Here is an 18,053-nt window from a genome sequence, read left to right as displayed (position 1 = left end):
ATCTCCACGCAAGAGAATTAGTGATTCCTCTATGGAAAAACAGAGGGTCCCAGAGAACAGGGACATGGATCCTGCCATTGGGGGGCAGGTTCTCCCAAAGGTCAATAGGCGAAGCCAAGGATCACCATGCTGTAGGAGCACAGCACCCCCAAGGCACCCTGGAGAGCATTTTCAGGCTGCTAAGATGACACTTCAAGCAGAGTAGAGCCATGAAGCACAGTAGTGGGCTGTCCAGAAGAAAAACACAGTGAAAGAGAAAGCTCAAAAATGGGAAGTCTGATAGCCAGAAGTAGGACTCGGGAGAGAGAGGCCAAGAGCCAGCCTTGAACAGCGATCCCAGAAAATTGAACGGAAAGGCAGAGATGAACCATAGAAGAATAAGACAAGGTGGTCGGGGCCCCAGCTGAGTCCCCGTGTCTCAAACAAGCAAACAAAGCCTGCAGAGCGAAGAGAGGCAGACAGAGCAGGACAGCACGATAACAAAGATCTCATTCAGGACGCTCTGGGATGGAAAGACCTCCGCTTCTACGCCCAAGGACGGCAGCATGGTATCAGCGTGACATATCGGAAAAAAGGAAAAGAGACCCAGAGCCCAGGCACACCGGGTGCAATTTCAGAATAACGGTTTCCCAGGAAAGATCCTCCAAGCTCCCAGAAAGGAGAAGCCACAGAGGGCGCACACAGAGGCGGAAGTAAGGGTTCAGGTTCACTACTGTCGCTCAAAGAGCCAGAAGGAAATAGAGCAACTCCATTCCTGTTCTAAGGGAAACTTTCCAACCCAGAATCGTGTATCTGGCCAAACTACCAATCAGGTTTGAAGTGAAAATTAGGATTCATTCTCAGAAATGCAGGTTTTCTGAAGACAGAGCTTCCATTGCTTTCTCCGTCAAGAAACTACTACAAGAGTTGTTCCAGTCAGAAAAGGAAGTAAACCAAATTAAATCCATGGGATCCAGGGACCCCTAGGTGGCTCAGGGGATCCCTGGGTGGCTCAGCGGTTTAGCGCCTGCCTTCGGCCCAAGGCGTGATCCTGGAGTCCTGGGATCGAGTACTGCGTCGGGCTCCCTGCATGGAGCCTGCTTGTATCTCTGCCTCTCTTTCTCTCTGTGTCTCTCATGAATAAATAAATAAATAAATCCATGGGATCCACTAATGGGAGATGGATGTCAGAGAGCACAGAGGGCATCTTCCCGAAGAGGAGGGAGCCCCAACTCCCCAAGGCATCATCCCCAAGGAAACACAGCTGTAATTAGGGAATGCCCAGCAAGCAGAACGGATGACCAGGGGATTGATGATCGCTGTCCCAACAGCTGGGATGAATCTGTGGGCTAGTCCAGGAGTTGGTGCTGGGAAGGCAGGTAGCAGGGGAGTCAGGAGAGCCCACAGATAGCATTTAAACAGGAACGCCAATAGATAGAAACACAGTCGTGTTTCTTAAAAACAGTGGTTGAGCTAATAGCAGACAAAGCTGGAAAATCTGAGAGAGATGGAGCCACCCACAGCTGTCTCTGCTACTATTTGTGCTTGTTGTTCACTTCACGGTGTTGCTTGTAACTCAGATAAAAGTCAAATGAAAGAAAAGAAAGAAGGAGAGAGCTGAGGGCACAGTGGGTCTACTGGCTGTGAGACATGTTGTAGGACCACAGCACGGTGCTGGTCCGTGGATGGGGAGACTCTCAAGTAGAACAAAACACAAGGCTCAGGATTTTGAATTCTAAAAAAGCCCAGAGAATCCAGAGGTGGGACAGAAGCCAGATCCTGAATCTATAGCTTCAGTCACTACAGCTGACACAGAAAGGACCGAAGGCAATCAATGAACAGAGTAAAAATGCAAAAAATGTGACACAATTATAAAGTTTGTCATACCTATTTTTAGTACATGGCCGCCAGAATTTACCTGAGAATAGAGCATAAACAAACATAAGGAAGTGAACATATGCTCAGATATATAAAGGGCCCTGGCCCAGGAGGCTCAACACCTGAACCCCTCCCCTTGCACCTCCTCCTCTGACCTGCTCCACACTCCACCCACCAGAACCATGACCTGCTGTGGCTGCTCTGGGGGCTGTGGCTCCAGCTGCTGTGTGCCTGTCTGCTGCTGCAAGCCCGTGTGCTGCTGTGTGCCGGCCTGTCCCTGCTCTAGCTGTGGGTCCTGCGGGGGCTCCAAGGGGGGCTGTGGGTCCTGCGGGGGCTCCAAGGGGGGCTGTGGGTCCTGCGGGGGCTCCAAGGGGGGCTGTGGGTCCTGTGGGGGCTCCAAGGGAGGCTGTGGGTCCTGTGGGGGCTCCAAGGGGGGCTGTGGGTCCTGCGGGGGTTCCAAGGGGGGCTGTGGCTCCTGTGGCTGCTCCCAGTCCTGCTGCTGCAAACCTTGCTGCTCCCAGTCCTGCTGTTGCAAACCCTGCTGCTGTGAGTCCTGCTGCTGCAAACCCTGTTGCTCCCAGTCCAGCTGCTGCTGCAAACCCTGCTGCTGTGAGTCCTGCTGCTGCAAACCCTGCTGCTCCCAGTCCTGCTGCTGTAAGCCCTGCTGCTCCCAGTCCTGCTGCTGTAAGCCCTGCTGCTCCCAGTCCAGCTGCTGTGTCCCTGTTTGCTGCCAGTGCAAGGTTTGAGGCTCTGCCTAAGGACCTCTGGTAGTTCCTAAAGACCCATGTTTCCACTCAAGTGACTATAGATAAATCCTGGATCCCGTAAACACTTCCTCTTCAGGTACTGAACAACTAGAGTCATCTGGCTTGGGATTTTCCCCCCAGCCTTTGTGGGAAGGGAATGGACTATTCCCATACCCATTCCCTAAAAAGGGATCCCATCCTTCAAGTACCTTGCCTCTCCTCCCACATGCCCTAATGCCTGAGCCAGACTATATGGAAGTGGCCCACAGGGCAAGGAGGTGGCTGAAGTCCCTGTTTATGTCATTATATATGAGGCACAAAATCTTTGCTTTCTTCTACTCACTAGGAGCTTTATGGCATTAGCATGCAACCATCTCATGTAACTGGCCTAATTAACACAGTTGTATTAAGATTCCAACAGATCTTGGTGAACCACTAAATAAACTCTCTACCCATAAGCCTTGGTCTCATGGTGACTTTTCTCTTCTATCCTGTCTCATTAGCAAAACTGACCATGTTTCCCTTGTCTCACTGCTTAAGTTGTTCATTGCTGTCTCTCCACTGCGGGCCCAGTGGTCAGTCCATAAAGATTTGTTTAATTAATGAAGGAATCACTGCATGTATGTATGAATGAGTAAAGGATTAGTGAATGGATGAGTGAATGAAAGAGTATCTCTTATTAGTATAGAGAGAGTTCCAGCTGCATCTAAATGGATTCAGAGTTTGTCTTTGTTGGAATAATGGATGCTGTTCCTTCCCCATGAGATGATTTGCCTTAGAAGGGATACAGTGTGTGGTCTCTGTGCCCATCCAGGCCCCAGAGCAGGAGTCAAGCCTAGAGAGAGGGAAGTGAGGCTAAAGTGATCTGTGTTCCTGAGATGTTCTATAGGACAAAAATAGAAATTGTGCTGCATCAAGGACCAGAGATGGTGTGGCTCAGCATAGAGTATAGAGCACTCTCTCCATCTCTAGGCTCCGAGTCAGTAGGAACCCACCACTCATAGATGTCACAGCTTTGATTCAGCACCGGGAGGAACAGAAGGGGATTTCCTCAACCTGATAAAGGGCATCTACCAAAAATCCACAGTTGACCTCACACTTCATAGAGAAAGCCTGGATGTTTCCCTTCTAGGTCAGGAACAAGGAGATATCCAGTCACCACTTCTATTCAATGTTGCACTGACGGTATACCCAGGATCATAAGGCAAGAGAAATAAATAAAAGGCATCCAGGTTAGCAAAGAAGAAATGAAAAATCTCTACTTACTGAATATATTATCTTACATATAAAAAACTCCTAAGAAACACACACACGCACACACACACACACACATACAAATAAGTGAATTCAGTAGGTTGCAGGATACAACATCAATAGACAAAAGTCAGTCGTATTTCTATACACTAGCAGTGAGCAAACATCATTCAAATTAAGAAAAGAAAAATTAATAATAAACAAACAATAAAAATAAATTAAGAAAACAATCTTATCAAAAAGAACAAAAGACTAAAGAATAATCTTAACCAAAAAAAATGCAAGACTTGCTTACTGAAAACTGCAAAACATCATTGAAAGGAGTTAAAGACCAAAATAAATGGAAAGGCACCCAACATTCATGTATCAGAAGACATGTTGTTAAAGTGACAATCTTCCAAAAGTTGATCGGCAGACGGAATGCAACCCTTATCAAAATACCAGGTTGCTTCTTGCAGAAATTGAGCATCTGATCCTAAGATTCAAATGAAAATTCAAGGAATCTCAGATAGTCAAAAAAAACCTTGCAAAAAAAAAAAAAACAAAAAACCAAAGGTGAAGTATCCACACATCCCAATTTCAAAGTGTGCTTCAAGGCCACATTATTGAGGCAGTGTGGTGCTGGCATAAGGATAGACTAACAGATCAATGGAATAGAACTGAGAGTATAGGGATGAACCCTCTAAATTATGTTCAATTGATCTTCAACAAGGGTTCCAAGATAATTCAGTGGAAGAGTCTTTTCAATAAATAGTGCTGGGATGATGAGATATCCACTTTCAAAAGAATGAAGTTCTCTCCCTCTCCCATCCTGTGCAAAAATAGCAACACAAAAAACCCTCTAACTGGATCAATAACTTAATCATAAAAGTTAAAACTATAAACTATCGGAGTGCCTGGGTTGCTCAGTTGGTGAAGCGTCTGCCTTCATAGTGCTACTATGAACATTAGTGCCTACAGATAAGAGAAAATATTTACAAATCAGACATTGGCTTATATCCAGAATATACAAAAACTACTCAAGAAAAATATTTATAAGACAAATAACTCAAAATTTAGCAAAGTATTTGAATAGGTATTTTTCATTTATTTATTTTTTATTTTTTTTATTTATTTATGATAGTCACACACAGAGAGAGAGAGGCAGAGACATAGGCAGAGGGAGAAGCAGGCTCCATGCACTGGGAGCCCGATGTGGGATTCAATCCTGGGTCTCCAGGATCGCGCCCTGGGCCAAAGGCAGGCGCCAAACCGCTGCGCCACCAAGGGATCCCTGAATAGGTATTTTTCCAGGAAGATACACAAATAGCTAATAAGCCAATGAAGAGATGCTCAACATTATTAGGAATCAGGGAAGTGCTGATCAAAACCCAGGGAGGTCCCACTTCAAGCTGTCTCAGATGGCTATGATCAAAAAGACAGGTAATAATAACAAATGTTGGTGAGGATGTGGAAGAAACTGGAGCCCTTGTACATTGCCAATGGGAGTAAAAAATGGGGAAGCTACTTTGAAAAATAGTTTGGCAGCTCCTCAAATGTTCAACAGTTACCGTAGGACTCAGAAATTCCATCGCTCGATGTCCCCAAGAGATCTGAAAACTGAAGTCATGCAAAGATCCATGCACTAATGTTTATAGTAGCACGAATCACAACTGCCACAAGGTAGAAATACCCACATGTCCACCAACTGATGCATGAATAAACAACATATGGTATATCCACACAATAGAATGCTATTTAGTCCTAAAAAAGTATAAAGTTCTTATACATGGTACAACATAAACAAAACTTTGAAAAAAATTACACTAACTGAAAGAAGACAGACACAGAAGGCCACATATGATCCCATTTATATGAAATGTTCAAAGTAAGTGAATCCACAAGGCCAGGAAGAAGATTAGTATATTATGGGGACTGGGTGGGAAGGGAAGAATGGATGCTAACTGCTAACATTATGGAATTTCTTTGGGGAGGTGATGAAAATGATCTGAAATGAGACAGGAGTAATGTTTGTATAACTTTGTGAATCTACTAAAAACCACTGAGTTGTACCCAGTTAAGAGTGGATTTTTATCATATGTGAATTATATCTCAATTTTAAAATTCATGTTATACGACTTTGTTTTGAAAAAAAAAATCTGTACATTTCTTACCATTTACCAAATCACCTTGTGGTTTCCATCAAAGGTGTATATTTTAGTTATTGACTTTAGATTTTCATTTCAAGGTAAAAATCATAAATAACCTTAACTAAATTTAAAGATAGTGTTAAAGTATTTAGAAGTTGATATTTATTATATCCAAGGGCTATATTTATCTGGTCCATATACATTACGTAGTAGAAGAGATATCAATTTTTAGAGGTTTTTAAAGTGTCTTGAAGAGGGAAACCACTCCAATCGAGCATGTAAGAAGCTTGGAGGTGGCCACTCCCATCCACACAAGAAAATGCTCCAAGGATCTGAGGTCATGGGGCATACTGCCGCCACTAGAAACTGGAGAGACAAATGGGCAGGGACAGAGAATCACAACTTAAAGAAGCAGGGACCTCCATGAGAGCCAGAACCAGGGTAGGAAAATGTCAGTATGGACATGTCTGGGAGTTAAAACCTCCAGGTGGACACAATCAAAATACCCTCTCATGCTTTTGGCCAGGGAAGGATGGAAGTAGACATTTGAAATAGGCCAGAGCACTCTGTTTTTAATAAGGTCTGCCCTCGGGATAAATTATTTTACCAAGCCTAACCTTGCTGGGGTCTTATCAGAGCCCAAGTGGCCTGGAGGGAGGGAAACACCAGCTCCAGCCCCCAGACTTCATGACCACCTTGGTTGGGAGGAAGAAAAACTAAGATGCACTTGTAAAGGTCACAGTCAAGGTTATCAAGAGACTGAGAAGACTTACTTTCCACCCACACCTTATTAATACAGCCCTACAGGCCTACTTACCACAATTCCTTTCACCTGGTACATCATGTCCCTCTTTCAACAAAAAAATACTAAAAGGCAAACAGCATAGCTAGAAGATACAGAGCAAGCGCCAGACCCAGACCCAGACATGGCAGAGATTTTGAAATTATCAGACGAGGAAGCGAAAATAACTATGACTGGGCAGCCTGGGTAGCTCAGCGGTTTAGTGCCACCTTCAGCCCAGGGTGTGATCCTGGAGACCTGGGATCGAGTCCCACGTTGGGCTCCCTGCATGGAGCCTGCTTCTCCCTCTGCCTGTGTCTCTGCCTCTCTCTCTCTCTCTCTCTCTCTGTGTGTGTGTGTGTCTCATGAATAAATAAAATATTTTTAAAAATTAAAAAAATAACTATGACTAATATGGCAATGCTGTAAGGAAACATGTGAGAGCAAACGGGTAATGTAAGCAGTGAGAGGGAGATCCTAAGAAAGAATCAAAGAGAGGCTGAGCTCAAATCCACCGTGCCACAAATGAAAAGTCTTTGATGGGCTCATCAGTAGACTGGACATGGTGAGGAAAGAATCCATGAACTCAGAGGCACGTCAGTAGATATTTCCCAAACTGAAAGAAAAAAAAAAAAAACACCTGGGGAAATGGAACAGAACATCCAAGAACTGTGGAATAGTTATAAAAGAGAAACCAGAGGTAACTAATTTTCATGCGTGGTTTAGGATGTTAAAGGGAATTTATCAAACTAATAGAGGCGATGGAATATTTAAGCTTAAAAGACTTTCAGTTATTTCAGTTTGAGCAGTGAAACATTAGCCATAGGTCCCTTTGACAGTTACTATTAGATTTATTATATATATCTATGTTTTGTAAAATAAAGATATCAATATCTATAAAATATATTTATTTTATATATTTGTAAGTTGTCTTTATAAAGTTTTTAGAAGCATTGTATTTTTTAAATAGATTTTATTTATTTATTCATGAGAGACACAGAGAGAGAGAGACTCAGAGACACAGGCAGAGGGAGGAGCAAACTCCCTGCAGGGAGCCCGACGTGGGACCCAATCCCAGACCCCAGGATCATGCCCTGAGCCAAAGGCAGATGCCCATCCGCTCAGCCACCCAGGTGACCCTTTTAGACGCATTTTAAATGATAACAGGGATGCCTGGGTGGCTCAGTCACTTGGGCAGCTGATTGTTTGTTTCAGCTCAAGTCATGATCTTGGGGTTGTGGGATCATGAGTCGAACCCTGAGTTCAGCCCAGCATCAAGCTCCACACTCGGCTTGGAGTCCCCTTGTCCCTCTCCCTCTGCTCCTTCTCTCTCTCTCAAACAAATAAATAAAATCTTTTTAAAAATAAAATAATAAATTGCAATGCTAACAAATTGAATATTAATTTGAAAACCTCAAGCAATCAAAACCTTTTTTGGGGAGAAATGTTCTCACACGTGGCTCCCTGCTCTATGGGTTGAGAGCTATGGGGGTGGGAAAGGCCAGGTGGAACCACCAGACACCTGTCCCCAGGATAAGAGTAAACAAAAGGCAGATTGTGCTTCTGAGGAACCCCATGGAGAGTACCTGCCATCAAGAACTGGAAAGATGCACACGTGATGATTCTCACTACATCCTCCCTCACTATTTTCTCTACTGACCCGCTGGCAAGATGTTTGTTTCCAATCCCCATGACCTTGTGCTCTGGTCTTAGATACACGGGGAGAAACACTTCCACCAGGGACACACAACCATTCCACTGGACTGGAGTTTCAGGCGGCCCCCCGGCCACCTAGGGCCCCTCGTGCCTCAGAGTCAACAGGCAGAGGGGCTTTGTACTGACTGCAGTGATTGAACCCGATTATCAAAGAAAAATCTGGCTGCTAATCATAATAGAAGTAAGGAGGAGCATGTGTGGAATCCAGGAGATGCCTGATGACATCTCAGCACCACCATGCCCTGCAGTTAAAGTCAAAGTACAATGCAATTCAAGCAGGATGGTGACCAGCCCGGGCTGTGCCCCCAGGTTCCCAGCCCAGAATCATGGGTACCACCTGCCCTGAGACGAACAGGAAGGACACTCCCCCATTCCCCACCGCCACAGTGGCTTTCTGCTTCCCACACTCTCCACACCCTGAGCCCACCTCTCATGTGCTCTTTGGGACACTGTCAAGACTGTTCGGGGTTCAGACAGGGTCAGGGGTCATGTCAGGGTGATGACCTGTAGGACCCTGAGGCACTGCTTCTGTCTCCTGCAAAACCTGAAACACAAGCCCTGTCAGGTGATGGAAGCTCTGTGCTGGAGTGTCTGCAAAACACACTAAGGGGTTCTCATAAATACCAGAACATGCGCATTTTTAAATTCTTTAAAATACTCAGAATTTTTCTGCGAGAAAGTGGCACAAACAGGAACCAGGAAGTGACCATGTGCCCAACATCTTATCTGACCCCGGGCAGGTATATAAGGGCCCCCGGCCCAGGAGGCTCCACACCTGAACACCTCCCCTCTGCACCTGCTCCTCTGACCTGCTCTACCTTCCACCCACCAGAACCATGAGCTGCTGTGGCTGCTCGGGGGCTGTGGCTCCAGCTGCTGTGTGCCTGTCTGCTGCTGCAAGCCCGTGTGCTGCTGTGTGCCGGCCTGTCCCTGCTCTAGCTGTGGGTCCTGCGGGGGCTCCAAGGGGGGCTGTGGGTCCTGCGGGGGCTCCAAGGGGGCTGTGGGTCCTGTGGGGCTCCAAGGGGGCTGTGGGTCCTGCGGGGGCTCTAAGGGGGGCTGTGGGTCCTGTGGGGGCTCCAAGGGGGGCTGTGGATCATCCTGCTGCCAGTCTAGCTGCTGTAAGCCCTGCTGCTGTGAGTCCTGCTGCTGCAAACCCTGCTGCTCCCAGTCCTGCTGCTGCAAACCCTGCTGCTCCCAGTCCTGTTGCTGCAAACCCTGCTGCTCCCAGTCCTGCTGCTGCAAACCCTGCTGCTCCCAGTCCTGCTGTTGCAAACCCTGCTGCTGTGAGTCCAGCTGCTGCAAGCCCTGTTGCTCCCAGTCCAGCTGCTGCAAACCCTGCTGCTCCCAGTCCTGTTGCTGCAAACCCTGCTGCTGCCAGTCCAGCTGCTGCAAACCCTGCTGCTCCCAGTCCAGCTGCTGTGTCCCTGTTTGCTGCCAGTGCAAGATTTGATTCTTTAGCACATGCACCCCCTGGCTACAGATCTAATGCCCAGGACAGAGTTCAGTGCTCCATCTCAAACCCCTGAATCACAGCCCTGGCCTGCTTTTTCTTGGAATGGGAAGCAGGAATGTTTAGGGCAGAAATAGCTTGCTCACACCCCCCAAGAGGGGCCTGTCCCCCTTACCATCTGGTCATCTCCTCCAGAAAGGCTCTCAACAGCCTCCATTCCCAGGTTACCACGGTCTGCCAGGATACTCTGATCTCTTCTCCCCCGGCCCCAGTCCAGCACCCAGGCATCTCCCTGAGGGAAGCTCCTGATGCCACATGCTAATTCCCTGTCTCTTATAGTCTGTGCATTCTGAGCTTCTTGACCTTGTCAGACCTTTAAATAAACATACCCATTCCCCACAAGTCCTAGTGATTCTTTCTTCCTGCTTCTGTTAATCTCCCACTTCTGTCCTCTCCCTGGAGTGTTATCCTCCTTTGGACTTCCTGAGTCCCACCAGGGTATCCAGTAACCCTGTGCCCCATGCAACACGGTGTGCTTAGTGCCCACTGCATGCACCCCATGAAGAACTGGAGCCCAGGCGAGAACAGGACATGACACCCACCCAGAGGTGCACCTGCCCAGAGGCGACCAGGACTGTGGTGCTGGAGGACAACAAAGGTCCAGGCAGCCACCAGGGCAACAGGACACCACTGGGGTGAGGGGTAGAGACTAGCCAGGGCAAAGGGAGTGGGGACCAGCCAATACTTTTGAGTAGTTTGGGGTAGACCATTGGACTGGGGAGCAGATGGGAAGACGAGGCTGCCCCCCTTTGTTTCTGAGTCAGGGAACTCAAAGTGACCTTCCCTATTGGTCTTAGATATCATTTTGAATAAATAACACAGGATAACATCAGAATGATTTAATGGCTTGCTATTTGTTCTAAGGGGATTTATGTTTTCAAATCTTAATAAAGCAAACAGAAATGCCATGCCTTCTCTCTATTGTGCCTTGAAAGCGCCTGCATCCTGGAGGCAACCAGAACATCTCCAGAGAAGCCACTCTCCAATCAGAGGAAGAGTGAGCTCTTTGCACAAAAACTCACTTCTCCTCCAATTCTGAAAATTTGAAGCCCTTAGACACCAGAGAGGTGTATGTGTACACGCATATGTGCATTCGTGTACGTGTGTGTAAGCATGTGTGCATATAAGGATATGTGCATCTGTGTGCGGGTTCATGCATGCATGCACGTGAGGGTGTGTGCAAGCGTGTGCATGAATCTGTGGGTGTGCATGTATGTGCATCCATGCATGTAAGGGTATATGTACAAGCATGTGCATGTGCATGTGCATGTGTATGCAGGTGTGCATGTGCACACATGTGTGCATATAAGGGTGTGTGCATGAGCCTGTGCACGTGTGCAATTGTGGGCATGTGTGTATGCATGCATGTAAGGGTGTGTGTGAGCATGTGCACACGTATGTAAGCATGTGTGTAAGGGCTGTGAGAGCATGTGCATGTGTGAGAGACCGTTACATGTATGTGAAGATGTGCGTGTAAGGGTGTGTGTGCTAGCATGTGCATGTGTGTAAGCAGGCATGTGTGTGAGATGTGTACATGTAAGTGTGTGTCTGGATGTGCATATGTGTGCATGTATGCATGTAAGGTTTGCGAGCATGTGCTTTTCAGGAGCAGGAGCCATCACTTTTTATCATCAAATCCTCAAATGAGCCTCTGCCCCAGTTTGATCTTTGTTTTCTGTACCATGGTCTCCTCTGAAGAAAGTAAAACCCTCTTGGTCCCACCAGGGAGCAAGGAGCCAGATGAAGAGCAGAGGATGAGGATGGGGAAGCAAACTGTAAAGTACTATTTTTCTGCAGTGCCAGCAGAGAAACATTTTCCTGTTCTGACACACCCTGGATTAAGACCGTGTGGGTGGGGGCAAACTCAAGTGGCAGTGGCATCAGGGGTCACTGAGGTCACCATGGGTGCAGGTGGCCTCTCCTGACTGTCCCAGGAGAGGCCAGGAAAAAATAAACCTGTCATGAATTTCAACATAGATCATGAGCGGGAAAGTGAAGCACCTCTCTGTATCTTCCTCTCAAGTTTGTTATGAATCTAAAACTTCTCTAAAAATAGTCTATTTTAAAAAAAAAAAAACTAGGGGCACCTGGGTGGCTCCATTGGTGAAGCATCTGCCTGCAGCTTAGGTCATGATCTCAGGGTCCTGGTATCAGCCCTGCATCAGACTCCCTGCTCAGTGGGGAGCCTGAGTCTCCTCTGCCCCTCCCCCTCAACTCATGTCCTCTCTCACTCACTCTACTCTCCCTCTCTGTTACATAAATAAATAAATAATCTTTTTTAAGATAAATAAATAATCTTTAAAAAAAACAAATATGGACTCATAAGTCCAGGGTGAGCGCATCATTTGTCCCTTAGTTAGGGCCCATGTGGCTATTAACACCACCTAAAATCATGTTTAGTGAGTGTGGCAGCAGCACCACACCCAGCCCACACTGAACTCAAATACCCCAGGCTTTTTTTCTATTAGCCAGGTTACCCCCTTCTGTATTTTTGTGATGGTTTTTGGATGAAAGAGGCAGGGTTTGGTGTCGATAGTCTTGTCCCATCTCTTCCTACAATTCCACTTTTAACAAGTGGATTTGCATATGAACATGGGATGTAGTCATTGGATGGTGTAGAGCAATGGGTAATTTTTTTTTCTTTATTTTCAAAAATTTTTCCCTTGTGGTGGTTGTGATATTGCTGCACAGGAAATTTAAGAACAGCAACAACAGTAGAAGCAGACACTGACAAGCATGCAGGCAGGGTGCCCGTATGGCCCCCCATCTGTGGGCGCTGTTGGCGAAGGCCGCACTCAGGCCTGGACGTGAGGGCACAGGGCTGGGACAGAGATAAGAGTAGTTCCAGGACCGTGCAAGTGAGCATGACCCACACTGGGAGGAGATGGTTCACAACCAAGAAGGGGCAGGCTGCTGCCGGTTGTATTACCAAGTCTGGGAAGTTGGAATGAGCAGAGCAAGGTTAACAGGTCAGATAAGGTCAGGCCAAGTGGGCACCCTGGGCATCGAAGTTTCAATATACCAGCTCAGTCAAGAAGGGTTGGTATGAACCACTGGCTGGTCTGCATGTCAAAGGCCTGAACCGCACAAAAGTGACCCACAGTCAGGGGCTTGCCCCAACTTCCCCGGCAAACTATAGAGTGGGAGTTGGCAAAGCTTCTCTGTGAAGGGCCAGGTAGTAGATACCGTAGGCTTCGCGGGTCATCAGGTCTATGTGGGACCTGGACTCTGCCTCAAGGATGCAAACCAGCCATAGGACACGGAAACAACAGGCAAGGCTGTATTCTAGTAGCACTTGATCGACAAAAACGGGCAGTGGGCTGCACTGAGGGAAGGGACCCAAGGTCCAGACAGATGAGAACAGTTGGGTGGGTTGATTAGGTGCAACTTTTCTGCTCCCCCCAACACTACCTGGTGGGGTCAGGAGGATGCGTCCCTAGGAGGAATGAAGAAATGCATTGGCAAGGAGGGTCTCAGCGTCCTTGCAAAGCCCTCAGTGGCCGGCCTCTTCTGGCCAGAGATAGCTACAGCAGGAGCTGCCGCAACAGTACCAGGCACCCAACGTGGGCACAGCCCAGAGGCCCCAGCGTGGTAGAGACCAGATGCCGGCGCTTAGCTGCCAGATGCAAGTGCCGCACTCATCACGGTGAGCTGCAAGAAGGGAACGATGAGACTGATTGTGCTTAAATGCAAGGACTTACAGGGGCGCGGGGGGGGTGTAGCTGATCAGGGGTGGGTGCCCTACCAAGATGCCATGCGATCTATATCAGCAGGAAAATTCTAGGTTCAGGGGGCAGAAACACGACTCAAATCACCATGGTAGAGCTTTTCAGCCTCCGGCCAAGTTCCTAAACCTTAGTCAAATCACAGGTCCAGAGCCCACTGATCGGCAGCGAAGCCAGATCCCTGTGCAGAAGGGCCCAGCAGCCCGGCCACAGACGTGGCTATTCCTGTAGGCCTTCCCCAGTGGAGCCCACAGCCATGACTTGCCCTAGAAAAAGGGATAAACCTGCATATTCTAGAACATCCTCAGACACCAGTTCTAAATCAATGCTGGTCCCTAGGGCCCCCAAATCCTACAGTGGTGCAGGACCCAGAGTGAGGGTCTGGAGAAGTCAGCAGGTGCATGGGCCTTGGCCTTGGTGTGCCTTACAGTGGGTCCCGTGGGCCTGTGGACCCATCCTGTGTCCACGTGCCCACAGGGATTAGATAGTAGGAAAAGACCACTGACGGGATCTCCATTCTGGTTTCTGGAACAAGAGATAGTGTGGCAGCAAAATGAAAGCCAGCAGAAGTCTCTCAATATGCGCGCGCACACACATGAACAAATACTGAACCTAAGTCCATACAGCTTCCCCAGGGAAATTTAGAGATTAGTTCCACCAGGAAAGATCTGGAAGATGCAGAACTAATGATCCCCACTCACCCTCATTTACCTGTCCTGTTTGGCCAGTGCAAAAATCCAGATGGGTCTTGGAGAAAGGCTGTGGGTTATTTAAACAAGTATGTGGTGATGCCTCAGAGCTGCTCTTCTGGACAGTCTCTGACCTGAGATGCTGCACTGACTTGGCAAATGTTCTCTCCTCCATTCCAGCAAGAGACCATCAGGGCAGCAATACGCTCCCACTGTTTCCTCAAGGCTAGACCAAGCCCACCCCCACAATAGAACCCACAACTGGCTCCACTGTCTATGTATCCAGTCACATAACGCTGGGCCGCTCTGTGTTGGAATCGTGGTAACTGGCCTCGCAGTAACAACCCACCCCCAGGAGAAGCATCCCAAGAACCTGGTAAGACACGGGCATACTCAAAGATGGGGGTGAGCCCTGTAAAGTGGGTGTAATTTCTATGGATCCAGTGGTCTGAGAAGCATGAAAATATTTCTTCTGAAGTGAGGGAAGGCTGCGAAACCTTGCAAAATTCACCAATTGGTGAGCCTTTGAGAATTTTCACATATACCGCATTTGGGCATGTCGCTCTCAACCAGCTGTGAGCAGGGCTCCAACCGAAGAATTTTATAGCAGAACCAGGCCGTGGTCCAACCTGCTGTTTGAGCCATGTGAGTGTGAAGACCCACTGGTGCAAGAAGAGCCTGGATGACACTTTCTGGAGCCTCCGGCAGGCCCCAGTCAACAAATCACCAATGCCAGAAGCAACCCTGAACTCTTGTACCCCACCTCAAACCCCAGAGTGATGCCACAGGGGCTCAGCACTGGCTTCTGACCAGGGCAGGCTGAGCGCCCAGTGGCATGGTGGGTCAGCCCCCAGGAAAGGAAATCACGTGTCACTTCCATCTCTGCGTCAATGGCAGCCCTGAAAAAAGAACCAATGAGCAAGCACAGGAATGATGGTACAAACAAGAAGGCTGTCACCCACAGAACAGGTCACCTCCTCTCCCTGCCTACAGGTGGGCCCTCTGAAGTGGATGCCCTCTGCAGCGCACTTATATGGGACATGGGTAGTTTCACACTCTGTGCTCATTCCACGCCACCGAGCTTCTAGTCATGCTCTCTTCAAGACTCAGACCAGGCAGCCAACCTGCTAACCACTTTTTATGAATCCTAAAGCCATATCTCCTTTCCCAAAACTAAAATAACCTAGGAGACCATGAAAACTCTGTCCCCTGGAAGTCGGCCCCTCCACCACCTTGCAGGGCTAACCCTCGGTGGGTTGTCATGGCACAGCCATCCACATCTGGTGCAGAGACAGGCATGGACCAGGCCATGAGGTTTCTTCATCCACAGCGGCCACCAGGAAGTCTGCGTGAGGCCCAGCAGGGAGGGGAGAAGCCAGTCATCTTGAGATTTCTCCCACGTGAGTACAGAGCAATCCAAAGAGATGGCAGAGGGGACCCAGTCTGCAGTCTGCAGTCAGAGGGAGGATGGGGATAGCCACCAGGCCAGTGTGCAGGACAGAAAACACTTCCTGGGATTCATGGGTACACTTGGTATTAAAGAGGGACAGCTCACACCCATCAGGACAAGGGCTCGGGTAATTCTTATCTGACTAGTACTTCAGAGAGCTCAACAACACAAATGACGGAATGACAGATAGACCATGAGATCTACCTGTGTTTTTAAAAAAATTCCATGAGATCAACCAAGATCTTAGTGGTCTTGGGAATGGGGTTATGGATGATTTGTTTTCTTCTCTAATTTTCTACTTTTATTTAACTAAGACTGTGTTTTTCATTCAGATACAAGAGACATGTAACATGATGTTGGCTTCAGGTGTACGGCACGATGATTCAGTGTTTGCGCCTGTTGTGATGTGATCATAGTGTGATCAACACCCGTCACTACACATGGTCACAAAACTGTTTCTCGGGGTGGGAACTTTCAAGAAGTACTACTCTCAGCAAATTTCAAATATGCATCATTGTATTGTTGGGGCGCCTGGGTGGCTTAGTCAGTTGAGCGTCCAACTCTGAGTTCAACTCAGGTAATGATCTCAGGATCATGGAATCAGACCCCACATTGAACTCCACTCAGCAAGGAGTCTGCTGGAGATTCTCTCTCTCCCTGTCCCTCTGGCCCTCCCTCTACTCTCTCTCTCTCTCTCTCTCTCTCTCTCTCTCTCTCAAACAAACAAACAAAAAACCCCAAGCATGCAACACAGTATTGTTGACTCTGGTTCTAGCCACCATGCTGTCCACCATATCCCCAGGACTTACCTATTTTATAACTGGAAGTTGGTAACTTTGGCCTCTTCACCCGTTTTGCCCACCTCCAAGCCTCACCAGTCTATGTGTCTATGAACTTGGTTTTGGGGTGTTGTTTTTGTTGTTTTTAGATCCCACATGTGAGATCACATGGTGTTTGTCTTCCTCTGCTTCGTACCTCTGTTGTTGAAAATGGCAAGATTTCCTTCTTTTTATGGCTGAGTAATATTCCATTGTGTATGTACACCACAGCTTCTTTATCTATTCATCTTCAGTGGACACAGGTTGTTTCCATATCTTGGCAGTTGTCAACAATGCTGCAATGAACATGAGGTGTCGGCATCTTTTCAAAGTAGGGCTTTTATTGTATTTGGATAAACACCTAGTAGTGGAATTACTGGATCATATGGTAGTTATATTTTTAATTTGTTGAGGAACCTACATACTGTTCTCCACAGTGGCTGCACCCGTTTGCATTCCGACCAGCCATGCATGAGGGTCCCCCTTTCTCTGCTTCTTCGTCAACATCTGTCATTTCTTGTTTTTTTGAGTCAGGCTATTCCGACAGGTGTGAGGTAATACCTCATTGTGGTTTTATTTGTATCTCCCTGATGGTCAATGATTTTGAGCATCTTTTCATGTGTCTGTTGCCCATCTGGGTATCTTCTCTGGAAAAAAAATGCCCATTTCTTAACCAGATTGTTTTTTATTGAGTTATATAAGTTCTTTCTATGTTTTGGATATCAACCCCTTATCAGATAAAAAATTTGCAAATATTTTCTCCCATTGAGTAGGCTGCCTTTTCATTTTGTTGATAGTTTCCTTAGCTGTGCAGAAGCTTTTCAGTTTGATGTAATCCCACTTGTTTATTTTTGCTTCTGTTGCCTTTGCAAAGACTTCATTATTTATTTATTTATTTATTTATTTATTTATTTATTTATTTATTTATTTTTAAAGTAATATCTACACCCAATGTGGGGATCAAACTCACAATCTCGAGACCAAGAGTCACACACACTACTAACTGTGCCAACCAGGTGCACTTGCAAAAATCTCATTTTTTAAAATGAAATATTAAAATTAAATGTGGGCACAATTTTGGTACCAAAAAATACAGAGAAGGTGGAGAAGATCCCTGGATCCATCAACTATGTATGGTTAAGAGATAACTAGAAACATCATGAATCATGGAACTGTTTCTTTTTACAGAAAATAAACAAGATGGGGGAAGAAGACAAATTTAGAAACTTAGGAAGGTATCTGTTGGATGAAAGTCAAAGAAAGGCCATGGATTCTAGAAGAACAAAAAAGACATCACTCCAGAGAAATGACACAAGCAGAAACCAGGAAGTGATCATGTGCCCAGCATTGCACCTGACTGCTGGCAGGTATATAAAGG

General features: G+C 47.0%; 2 protein-coding genes across 2 annotated transcripts; both read left to right on the top strand.

Annotated features, from left to right (window-relative positions):
* The first annotated feature begins 1,979 nt into the window (after positions 1-1,979).
* LOC129500228 (keratin-associated protein 5-3-like) lies at positions 1,980-3,061 on the top strand. The gene has a single exon (XM_055310419.1). The coding sequence runs from the start codon at positions 2,040-2,042 to the stop codon at positions 2,601-2,603; it is 564 nt and encodes a 187-aa protein (XP_055166394.1). The 5' UTR covers positions 1,980-2,039; the 3' UTR covers positions 2,604-3,061.
* A 6,242-nt stretch (positions 3,062-9,303) lies between these two features.
* Positions 9,304-10,901, top strand: LOC129500247 (keratin-associated protein 5-5-like; the record flags this gene model as incomplete). Its single annotated transcript, XM_055310458.1, has 1 exon — positions 9,304-10,901. A coding segment is annotated over one exon (630 nt), but the record flags the coding sequence as incomplete, so codon positions are not given.
* Positions 10,902-18,053: the final 7,152 nt, after the last annotated feature.

Source organism: Nyctereutes procyonoides, unplaced genomic scaffold, assembly GCF_905146905.1.
Source record: "Nyctereutes procyonoides isolate TBG_1078 unplaced genomic scaffold, NYPRO_anot_genome, whole genome shotgun sequence".
NCBI lineage: Eukaryota > Metazoa > Chordata > Mammalia > Carnivora > Canidae > Nyctereutes > Nyctereutes procyonoides.
This window is presented reverse-complemented; position numbering and strand designations above follow the sequence as displayed.